The sequence below is a fragment of the Antechinus flavipes genome, chromosome 4 (assembly GCF_016432865.1).
Source record: "Antechinus flavipes isolate AdamAnt ecotype Samford, QLD, Australia chromosome 4, AdamAnt_v2, whole genome shotgun sequence".
In the NCBI taxonomy this organism is placed as follows: domain Eukaryota; kingdom Metazoa; phylum Chordata; class Mammalia; order Dasyuromorphia; family Dasyuridae; genus Antechinus; species Antechinus flavipes.
The window spans coordinates 8,814,406-8,826,698 of record NC_067401.1 but is presented as its reverse complement, the minus strand read 5'-3'; the positions used below and the strand labels follow the sequence as shown (position 1 = coordinate 8,826,698).

At 37.7% G+C, this 12,293-nt stretch overlaps 1 protein-coding gene across 1 annotated transcript in view; it reads left to right on the top strand.

The window, feature by feature from the left end:
* Positions 1-12,293, top strand: part of GIGYF2 (GRB10 interacting GYF protein 2) — a 137,961-nt gene that overhangs the window by 42,698 nt on the left and 82,970 nt on the right. Inside the window, 3 exon segments of the mRNA XM_051999328.1 lie at positions 1,218-1,300; positions 9,118-9,247; positions 10,586-10,681. Of these exon segments, the coding sequence (XP_051855288.1) occupies positions 1,260-1,300; positions 9,118-9,247; positions 10,586-10,681 (267 nt within the window). The 5' untranslated portion in view covers positions 1,218-1,259.

The following is a 12,293-nucleotide window of genomic DNA, read 5'->3' as shown; positions in this document are numbered from 1 at the left end:
AGAAGACTGCCGGTCTCTGCCATTTTCCCTGTCTCTGTGTCCAGTCCTCTGGCACTGTTATATTACTGACTTATGGAAGTTAAGGCCTCTGCCTTGCCATTTACAATACTGCTTTCATCTAGCCCATAGCTGATTGTTATTTTATGTGAATGCTAGCTCCCTGAAAGCAAAGGCTTTGATACTTTTTTTCTTGTATCCTCAGTGCTTTGCATAGCATCTGTCATGTAGTGCCAATGCATTTTGTTTTTTGCTTATTCATTCATAGGATTATAAAATTATAAGGCTAGTTGTTTACTATAGAACTCATAGCATAGTTGAAGTGATTGGACAAATAACACATAAGTAAAACTAACAACCTGAGACAATAACTGGCATTTCCTAAATTAGAATTAGGGACAGTTAATGCTTTATAATCCTTTCATAGTAACCCATGCCACTTATATAGAGCTTCTGATATAGAAATTCTCTATTCTTAGTACCTTGGAATTTTTTTTCAGTTTTCCATTTAAATTATATTCTTCCTAATAGTAGTAGACTTCTCTCCTGTCCCTCAATGCCCTGCCATAGATCTAAGAGCCAGTGTTAGTGGTTTAGAACCCGAGGAGTCTCCTGCTTTAGATTACAGCGTTGTTGGCATAAGATGAAAGGATTTGATGCTGCTCTTAAGAGTTCCTGAAACCCTGACCCCTTGACATCATTGCTATCCAGTAGGGATGTCACACTTCAAGGAGCTATGTCTGCTTGGGTCTGGAAACCTGACAGCCATTGATATGAATATTTTTATGGGGCAAACCGATTCTGACTTCTAAACAACTAGTTCATTTTAGGTTTGAACTGTTATAGAATGCTTGTATTTTATGGTGCTTGCTATTTTGTCATAAATGGGGAATGAAAATCTGAGTCACTGAGGGTAGGTAGCAGCAGCCCTTACACGTAATGCACGCAGCTTTCTCACTATTTTTTGTTTCTTACCCTTTTGGCAGTAAAGCCCATGAACCCCTTGTCAGAATAAATGCATAAAATAAAATACATACAGTTAGAAAAGAAACCAAATACAGTGAATAAACAAGTTCCTGGATCCAAGGTTGCGACCCCTCCCTGCTCTAAGATTTCTAACTTTTTTGAAAATAGTAGATTTCTAGTTCTTTGAACTACAAAAAGAACTTGAGGTTGGTCTCAGTGCTCTAACTTTATGGTGATGATCTTTTTTTCCTTAGGTATTTCACATTTAAAAATCTCCTGTAAAGATATTGAAAAAAATGGCAGCAGAAACTCAGACACTTAACTTTGGGCCTGAATGGTGAGTTTCTTCATTTTTTTTTTATTTCATTGAACAGTGAATGTTTTTGGGGAACAGGTTTCCTTCGGGGGACTGTTACAACTATTACTAAAACCCTACTATTTGCATATAATGTATAGGGGAACTTTGTAAGCAGCACAATATTTATAAGGTATTTAGTTTTATTTTTGCATGTGGGTCTTAGACTTTTGACTTAGATGAAAAATTATGCACTTTTATAAGAACTAAGGAAGATCTCATGTCCAGTGTTTGATATTTGTTCTGTTGAGGGAGGTGCAACTCTAGAAGGTCTCAAAGGTTGATTAATAACAAAAGATGTCTTTTTGACTATTGAATGCATGTAATTTATTTTTCTATCAATTCTATTTTCATAGATGTTATTCTCAAACTATTAAATAGTTTGCATTTCCTGAATGGTCAAGAAGCCCATAAACAGGGGCAGCTAGGTAGTTCATTGGATAATGCACTGGCCCTGGAATCAGGAGGACCTGAGTTCAAATCCTACCTCAATCCTAGCTTATCTTATCCTAGCTGTGTAACTCTGGACAAGTCAACCCCAATTGCCTCAGGAAAAAAAAAGAAGAAGCTCATAAACACTGGATTAATATTTTAAATTACTACTAATTTTAAGTTGGCTTCATAGTTGCTTGTATTCAAAGTACAGAGTTTATCATAGAGTTTGAATTCATTATAGGTTGTGATTAGTTGTTTTCCACCTATAATAGATCATGATATCCTTTCCATGGTTTGAATAATAATCCATTGCTCATTCAGTCTTTAATCCAACTCCTTTTGTGGTGCCAGGTGATGCATTTTTGTTTTGTGTGTGGTTGGAGCTTTTATATTTTTCATATTTGAAAGGCAAGGTGCTTTAAGGATGGGAAAAGGACCTGGAAATGAAGAAGGCCTGTTTTTGTCTCTACAAAAGTGGCAGAACATACTGCCCAACTGTGATGAAATCATGTCAGGTTTAAAAAAAATCATCTTATTAGATTGAACACTGATTTGCTTTACTTTTGCAAATCTTAGTTTTTCTTCCTTTACAATTATTTTTTAAGGGTAAAATATCTATTTTTAAAATTTATCAATAGTAATAGTGTCACAAGATACTTCCTAATAAATATATAAACACTCCCTCCCCATCCTGCAGATTCCTGAAAGCCACCACTTTATCAGTTATTTGTAGAAAGAAAGGCTCCGAGGACCTGACTGAGGCCACATAGAGAGAGGGACAGACAGACAGTCATTTCTTCCACTGCGCCATCTGCTTCCTATTATTGCCACCCTCTGTCCTAGAAATTTGAGGCCGTCTATCTCAGTATCTCTGCATGCACATTACATGTGTGCGATTGCAAAGGGCATTGAATTTTTAGGCAGAAAAATTGATTTCATTTTATTGAATCCAATCCAAGATTTTTATTTATAATAGTCATGTGACTTTGGCAAGGTCATTTGTCCTTCATTATCCATCTGCCATTTATCCTCATTTTCCTCATGTATAAAACAGATTACACAGACATATGATGACATACATATATACATATGTGTGTACATATGTATCTTGAGCTATGTCAGCAAGACTTTGAGCCCAGCTGAATGTCTTAGTAATCAAAATATACTATTGATATTTTTCATCGTAGTTGGTGTGACCAGTACTTTTCTGATTTTTTGGTTAACATTTGTTGAGCAGGGAATGTTTTTACTTTTATTAGTATTTCCAAGTATTAATGTAGAAATTGTATAGTAAATACTTGTTGGGATTTCATGCTAGACTGACTGCCTAAAACTTACCTATTACATCAGAAAAACTGAAGTTTGCAGCAGACTAATAATGACCAATTAATCTAATAACAAAGTACTATAATGGACTTTTACCCCCAAATTGCACAGAAATCCAGAATTTGTTGGCTCCCTACCAGCAGATTGTAAGTCATTTTCCTTTGTGACATCAGAGCTATCTAGGGATTTGATTATGCAGTCTGCATTCATCATCTAGTTGCAAAAATAGAAGATCATTCATCAGATATTGGAAACACTAATCAGGAAAACAGATAAAGAAAATTTGATAATTATTGGACTTTCATAAAACTGACTTAAAAAAAAAGTCTGGTGATACTCCTTTTTTCAAGAAATTATTAATGAACGCTAACGCTTTAGAAGGAAAAAATTAAATGGGAAGAGATTGGCTGTGGATATCATTTGGGATGCTGTTAGTCTTCAAGTCAATGAGTAAATATATGATCATAAGTAGGATGGAAAGAAGGGGACTGAAGCATTCAGGTGAAATTGAAGGGACTTTTCGCAGCTGATTGAATTTGGAGAAAATGAAGAAAGAATGTTAAGAGATGACTAGGAAAATAATAATAATGTTTCTATTGGTTTCAAAATTTGCAAAGTATTTTACACAAGGAAGATCATAATTCTAAGAAATAAAGTACAAAAATCTGAATATCAGTGGCGTAGATTTTGACTATTATCCTCAGTTATTGAGTCGTCTTTTTTATCATTGTCTGTTGGAATCAGTCAAAAGATTTCCTCAGTTCTCTTCTTGCTTAAATACTAGGGCAATACAATCTAAGACTTTTAAAATAAATTTTCAGGAAGACGACGTGATTTTAAACTCTCTATACCTTGTAGAAAAAATTCCAGACTCTAAATTTTTTTACATTTTCTTTTTCCATTAATGAAGATGCCTTCTCTCTTCCTTCCTGTCTCTAATTGAAAAAGACAGAAACATATTGCAACAAATATGCCCATTCCTTTGAAACAAATGCTTACTTTGACTATATGAAACAAAACACATGGCTCAATCCTCACCCTGAATTCATTACCTCTCTGTTAGGAGGTGGTGGATAGCATGTGTCATCAAGGGTCCTATGGAAATGTGGGATTGGTCATTTCATTGATCAGAGTTCTAAAGTTTTTCATAGTTGTTTTCATTTACAATGTTTTTACTATATAAATTGTCTTCTGCTTTTGCTCCCTTTTCTCTTTACCAGTTCAGAGAAATCTTTTAAGTTTCTCTGAAACCATCCCCCCTTTTCCTTTCTTACATCATAATAGTATTCCATTACATTTAGAAGGCAGTGATTTACTCAGCCATTCCCTAGTTGATGGGCCACCATCCACTTGAGCCTCCAGTTATTTGCTGGAACACAAAGAATTGCCAACATATGATTGATGTAAGAATTCTTTCACCTTACACAGGTCCTGGCACATAGTATGTATCTAATAAAGATATTGATTAGATTGATTCATCACATTTGGATTTATTTTGGATTTTGAAATTGAGATCATCAGTGCATACGCCCGGGACATAAAGATGATTTTTTTCTTTTTGAGATGCTTAAAGTACCTGATATCTTTGAGATTTGGGTGAGAGATTTTTGTGGGCTGAGAGAGACAGAAGTAAGTATCTCATTGAAGGTCATCTGATTTAATTCTGACATGTGAGACTGACACAGCAGACAGCCTTATATTATGAATAGTAAATTCAGAACTGTATTTAACAGTTTCTGTGTTGTACTATACCCCGTGATAAGCAGCCTTTCTTTAAAACCCACAGTCAGAATTTTCAGTTACCAGATTAGGAATGGAGATCTTGAAATAGTTTCTTTTACATTGTCATCTCCCCAATTGTTGAAAGTGAGTCACTTTCCAAGCAGGAGGTGAGCCTAGTTCTAGATGCCTAAGTAGAGGACAAAGGTAGGACTAGGTTTTAGTGACTGATGAGATGGACTCTTCTGTTATAGATGATTTCACATCATTAACAGCTGGGCAACTTTTGTAGCATGAATAATTAGGATTTGTTATATGGAGATTTACTGCTGTGACTTTGAATTAAGTTGTTGCTTAATGCCTGATGCAAGGAAAGTACCTTGTTAATGAAATCAATCACTGCCTCAGTGCTGGGCTAAGAGTTCTATTTATAAAGAAGGTGAGTGAGCAAATCCTTTAAACTCTTAAGATCTTTTCTAAAAGTTGTATAAGGAAATCATACTTTAATTTTATTACTTAAAATGAGAAACAAGATAATTCTATGTATTTTTTAATATTTTATTTATTGTTATTTTAATGAAGAATTTGAGAGTGATTATTTATTAACAAGCTCCTGTATCCCCCCTCAAATGAAATGCACTATTTTGTCATCTATGGGCCTCAAGTTCTTGGCTGCAGTGTTTATTGTTGATAAGTCAGAGATGTCCCAATTCTAGTGGGCCTTGTTCAATTAAAATAATTTCAATTATGGAACTTAAAGCAGCAAAAGATTTTTTTCTTCTGTGCTACTTATACTTTAATACTCTGTAGTTCTCATTAAAGTGAATAATCCTATCAAGGGTAGGGATTATAGCTTGGCCACACTCGATCATCTTTAGTACTTTTGTCTCTCTCCTTACATGAATCCTGGTAGCCATCCAATCTAAAGGAGTACTTTCCTCTAGATCAGTGATTTACAAATTGTTTTGATTATGTGTATCTTTCAGTTTAAAACAGTGAGCAGGCATCTTTAGTCTCTTCTGTTTATTCATGAAATGTATACATGATATAATTATCCTAATACATTATTTTAAAAAATGCACAGATAGAATTTAAGGTAGATGTAAAGATAAACAATATTTTAAAATACCTTAATTTTTATTTTATATGTAAAATGTCCTCTAAATAACTTTTTAAATTAAAGCAATCTGAATATGCTTTATTGTTTTAAAAAATCTTGATTATTACCTCTTGTGGTACAGTGATTCATAAGTTTGATTGTAAGTTAAGTTTTATGTTGATGCCTAATATTTAAATGCTGTCATAGGTGAAATATAAATTTCATAAAGAGACACAGATCAGAATGGAAGGAAGAGAGGCATCCTCGACTGTACTTACTAAATCATGTTTCTCATTTTTCAGAACCGCCAAATCCATAAAAGTTTTTGTTAAGATTGGCTAATCAATTCCATGGCAGATTGATTCTTACAGCTACCAGAAAGATGTTCTTAAATTAAATTAAATTTTAATTTTAAATTGTTAAAAAAAATTTACATTTTTAAGCAAGGGGTTTCAACATTCACTGAAACTTGATTTCAGGAAATTTTAACAGGATAAAAATGTTAAAAATTTGCAGATATGATAGTTTTAAATTTGTGACATTCATATAATAAAGTATTTTGTAAGTGTTTTATAAGTCATAGTGATAATAGCACTTAATTTTCTCAACAACCATGTGTAGGTACTATTAACTATTCTACACATGAAGAAGCTGAGGCTGAGGAGGTAAATAGATTTTTCCAGGGCCCCTTAGCTAGTCATGATGAGGGATGGGTTTCAAATCCAATCTTCCAATTCTTCAATCCAATATTGTGTATTCCATGCTACTGTGCTGACTGTGTGTGGTGGCTTCACACAATAATCTCATCTCCATTGTTCATAAAGAAAAGGGTAATTATTCATCAGTGTCTATAAAGTTGTTTCCAGTAATCTTCGCGGTAATTTCAAATTTTTCCCACACTTTTTATCAGCTATGGTTAGATTAGCATTGATTTTCCATGATAATGTGGATGAGGAAGATTGTTACCTATTATGAATAGAAGTGTCAACCCTGTCATTTTCTTCTTTACATTTGCTGGCATTATTGTTAACATCAATTTGAAATTTCTTTGCAGATGACATTTCTGTCTCTCTCCCTCCCCCCATCTTTTATTATTAAAGCTTTTTATTTACAAAATATATGTATGGGTTATTTTTCAACATTGACCTTTGCAAAACATTCTGTTCCTAATTTCCCCCTCCTTTCTTTGACCCCCTCCCCTAGATGGCAGGTAGACCAATACATGTTAAATATGTTAAAATATGTTGAATCCAATACATATACATATATATACACAGACACATATGTACACACATATTTATACAGTTATTTTGCTGCACAAAAAAAATCAGATCTAGTAAGAAAGAAAAAAACCTGAGGAGGAAAACAAAAATGCAAGCAAACAATAGCAGAACGAGTGGAAATGCTATGTTGTAGTCCATATTCATTTCCCATAGTTCTCTCTCTGGGTGTAGATGACTCTCTTCATTATTGAACAATTGCAACTGGTTTGAATCATCTCATTGTTGAAGAGAGCTGCTTCCATCAGAATTGATCTTTGTATAGTCTTCTTGTTGCCGTTTATAATGATCTCCTGGTGCAGATGACATTTCAAGCTAGTTAGTTTTGTGAGGGTTAGTATGCTTAAAATTAACTCGTTTAATCCATAAATTCACTTTCCTGGTTTTATAGCAAAAATAATAAATGGGTTGCAGTATTCTAAAAGATGACAATAATAGCTAATAATTCACACATACACACACCTACATATATACACACAGCATTAAGGTTTGTGGAGTGCTTTATAAGTAGTAGTTTATTTCATCCTCACAACAACCTGGGAGACGAAGTGCCTTTATTATCTTTAGATGAGGAAACTGAGGCACAGAAACAATACATAACTTGCCCATGGTCACAGAGCTAGTCAGTGAGTGAGGCTTAATTTGAACTCAGGCCTTCTTGACTCCAGGTCCAGAGTGCTTATCCAATGAGGAGGCACCCAGCTGTGGGTGAAGAAGGAAAGGGCTGCTGGCAACCACTCTGTTTGCACACTTTTCTTAGGAACCCTTGCAAACCATATAGGATATTTGAACCACCTGACATGGATATACCATTAATTTTAATTTTTTGAAATAAAAATAAATTTAAGTTCTAATATTTTCTTTGAACTTTCTTATTTTAGAGGCCATACTGTGATCTCTGGACAGTGATGAGACAAAATGAACACATGGGCAGCCCATCCTGTCCAGCTTATTTCCTCCTTTCTCATTATGTTTTAGGAGTGCTAGAATTTTGATTTTTCAAAGACCATAGTATTTCAGCTTTATTTAAGAAATAGAATTGAATCAAGCAGCATTTATTAAACACCCATTGTGGTCAGGCACTATTTCAAGTGTACAATAGGAATGACAAAGACAAAAATGAAGAAGTATTTTCTGTTTTGGGAGATAAAGCATATGTATGAAAATGTGATCTAGTAAATGTTGGGCTTTGTGAGTGAGGTACTGGCAGTTAGAGGGAGCAAAGACCTTGTCGAATGTGATGTTTGAACTGTACTTTACAGGACCAAGTATAAGGAGATGGAGATGAGGGGAGCAGGGGGAGGGAGGGAAGGGATGCAGAGATGGGCAATGAAATGTCCCCTCTAAAGAGCGACTGAGAAGACCATTGTGGCTGGGTGGAAAGGGAAGATGGAGCCAGGTTCCCCAAAGAGAAGTTAGGTATGATCCTAGGGACAGCATAAGCCCCTTTATGCTCCCCAGGATAATGATGGGGATAGAACTGTGTTTGGGGAACAGTGTCAGCTGTAGAGAAGAGTGAGATACACAGCAAGGGGGTCTGATTGGGAGGAGATGATGTGAGAGCATAGGGTAGACAGTCAGGGATGGTGGCTACCTTGACAGGAGTGGGGAAACATTTGGAGGGTGGGGAAGAAAGAATGAATTTGCCATACCTCTGGCACATCTAGACATTACTGGTCTTGGCTGTTGGTCTCTGTTAAAGGGCAGGCTAGGGACCCTGGGACAACAAGGAGATGGCAGCCAGGTGTTTGGAGGAGCCCTGAGAGATGGAACATTGTCCCTAAAAGGCTCGAGGTGGAAGTGGTCAACAGCGTCAAACACCACCCCGAGGACAAAGGCCATTGGTCATGGAGCTGATGGCCATGCCGAGGAGGGGCATGTTGGGCTTAGGATGTGTGTGTCCACTGATTGTCTTCCTTCCCATTTGCACCTTCCCTCAGGCTTCGAGCTCTGTCCAGTGGTGGCAGTGTGACGTCCCCACCTCTTTCTCCAGCATTGCCGAAGTATAAATTAGCAGACTATCGCTATGGGCGAGAGGAAATGTTAGCACTTTTTCTAAAGGATAACAAGGTAATATTATTATTGTTATTGTTGTTACTATTGTTGTTATTATTTAATGCAGCCTGTAAAATAAAGGGGAGAACCCAAACCTCTCTGCGATGGTCTGTGAATTTGAGAGTGCTATGAGTGAAGGACTCTGTCCAGAACATTGGAAAACAGGCTTTTTGCATACATTCCCTGACAGCTTTTTTTCCCCTTCTTTTTCATCAGCTACCACTGTACGCTGGTAGCAGGAGAACTGGGAAAGGGAAATTCGGCTTTTCAGTGCCCTTAATCCCTGCCCACAGCCCCACAGGCTGCTTCCTTTTTCAGGTGACATTTTCCCCTGGACCCTGGTCGTCATTGACTCTTTGCTCCTCTGAGGGGTCCCCTCTTAAGCAGCTTGTGGCCCTGCAGTCACAGAGACAGGTGTCAGGAGCTTTGACAAGGGGGCCTTCCTTCTCTGGCTGAGTATTATGACTACCAGCTCTGGTCAGATGCACCAGCAGCAAAAACTGGCATGTGGTAGTTTGAGGCCCACAGCGCTTTATACCAGGTATTTCTTGGAACCTCCCAACTGCCCTCTCTTTCATTCCTTTGTACTGATGAGCAGACCGAGACTGAGAGAGCTAAGTGACTGTCACATATTACTTAGGCTCCTGTCCATAATACAAACAGCCTACAATTGAAGTAGACTTAGCTTTTCCATCCAACTGGGCACATAACTACTGTTATCTGTGTGGTTATTTGCTTTTTTGCATTTAATGATGTGACTTTCAGAGCTTAATTGAAGATTGCTAATTTTGGATCCAGGCATTTTATGTTTCAGAATTTCATTTATTTTTAATATCTTTTGTTTCTAAGTTAGATTCATATCTACAGGTATCTATCCCTTCCTTGTTCCCTACTCAGTGAGCCTTCCCGTGTAAAAAGAAGAGAAACAGAGAAATTCAGCCAGGCGTCCCTCACTTAAAGTCTTCCCCTAACTCTCCACGTCTGCATAGATATTGACCTGATAGGACATGTACTGCTCTTCCCCCCCCCCCCCCCCCCCCAGTTAGCGCCCTTCCCTTCTGAAGGGAGGGGCTGATGGTCCCTTCTTCCAGTTCTGTAGAGCTCAGAGACTTTTATAACACTGTTTTGTCGAGTTAAGATACTAAGGGGATAGAGCAGAAAGTAAAGTAAGTCAATGGCAAGTTTTGTCCTCATATAATTCACAAAAGGTGAGATATTCATATGGCAAAGTAAAGGCCTCTGGGAAAACCTCTGGGCATTGGAAAGACTGAATAGCTGAGAAACTGCCGCTAGGATCTTGCTGAGCGGGCAGCATGTGACTGGTGATCATTTTCTGTGTGCTTGCTTCCCCAGATTCCCTCAGATCTTATGGATAAAGAATTTTTGCCTATTCTCCAGGAGGAGCCCCTGCCACCACTGGCACTAGTGCCTTTTACAGAAGAAGAGCAGGTGGGTATCCATTTGGTTCACATTTAACAAATAAGGGAGAGAATCCTGCTCAGAAATTCCATCTGTCAAGTGCTTTGGGGTAGCTGGAAAGCTTTGCAGGCTGTCTTCTTGAGCCACTAGGGGGCGCCGTAGTGCATAGAGTGGTGGGCCCCAGTCAGGAAGACTGCTCCTCCAGAGTTCAAACGCTGACTCAGACACCGACCAGCTCAGTGAGCCTGGCCGGATCACTGCCCCCGGCTCGCCTCAGTTTCATCATTTGTCAGATGAGCTGGAGAAGGAAATGGCAAAGCACTCCAGAAACTTTGCCAGGAAAACCCCAAAAGAGGTCAGGAAGTGTCAGCCACAGCTGAAAAACAGCTGAACAAATACCTCTTTCCATATAGACGGTGAAATGAAGCAGAAACTGTTTCAGATGCAGTGGGCAAGATCCACATGTCAAGGAGGAAAAGCATTCTAGACTTCAAACCCCCCAGCAAGCAGCTCCTCCTTGCAGTTTTGACTTTGCCTAGGGGACCAGGTGCACATCAGTAAGCCTCTGGGCCTCTTGCCTTGCTGCTGATTTCTGTGTGGATTAGGGTTATTTGCTTGTCCATAGTAAGCAGTGATATGACTTGGAGGGAATTGTAATGTTCTTAGTTCCATTTGGTTTTCTGGAGGTCTTTGGGGCAGCCTTCTTTTCAGTTGAGTAATCTCCACAAGAATAGCCAGGTGTTAAAGTCCAAAAGTCTTTATTGTCTCCTTCCCCGGTGCTCAGCTAGCTTTTTTAGAGGCCTATGGGAGTCTTGGTTTCAGTGAAGTGCAGGAGGCCAGGCCAGCCACCACAAGGCTGATGAAGATGGAAATGAATCTCTCTCTCTCTCTCTCTCTCTCTCTCTCTCTCTCTCTCTCTCTCTCTCTCTCTCTCTCTCTCTCTCTCTCTCTCTCCCCTTTGCTCCGAGAGCTTGAGCTCCTAGCTTATAGGCTCTGTATGAGTATAAACCAATCATCATATCACTAGGAAACCATTATTTATTGTAAGATTAAATCAATCATATGAATTTAGAAAACTATTAATCACCATGCTAAACTAGATAACCATTGTCTTCTTTATCAATTCCACTGACTTAACACCTTGTAAAAATCCTTATTTCAGAGTTCTGGCCCATAACAGGGAATATATGATGATTACTAATTGTGGACCCAAGTGACTTAAAATGTAATTTATTACAACCTTTTATTTTTAAGTTAGACTTATTTTTGAATATAGACTCCCTGATTCAAGGCAATTCTAATAGACTTGGGATAGAAAGTGCCATCTGCATCCAGAAAGAGAACTATGGAGGCTAAATGTGGCTCAAGCAGAGTATTTTCACCTTTTTATTGTTGGTTGTTTGCTTCTTTTCCCCCCCTTTCTCATGGTTTTCCCCCTTTTGATCTGATTTTTCTTATGCAGCATGACAAATAGGGAAATATTTTTAGAAATACTGTTTAACCTATATAGAGTTACTTGCTGTCTTGGAGAGGGGAGGGATGGAGAAAAATTTGGAATGCAAGATTTTGCAAAGGTGAGTATCAAAAACTATCTTTGCATGTATTTAGAAAAATAAATACCATTTGAAGAAAGCAAAAAAAG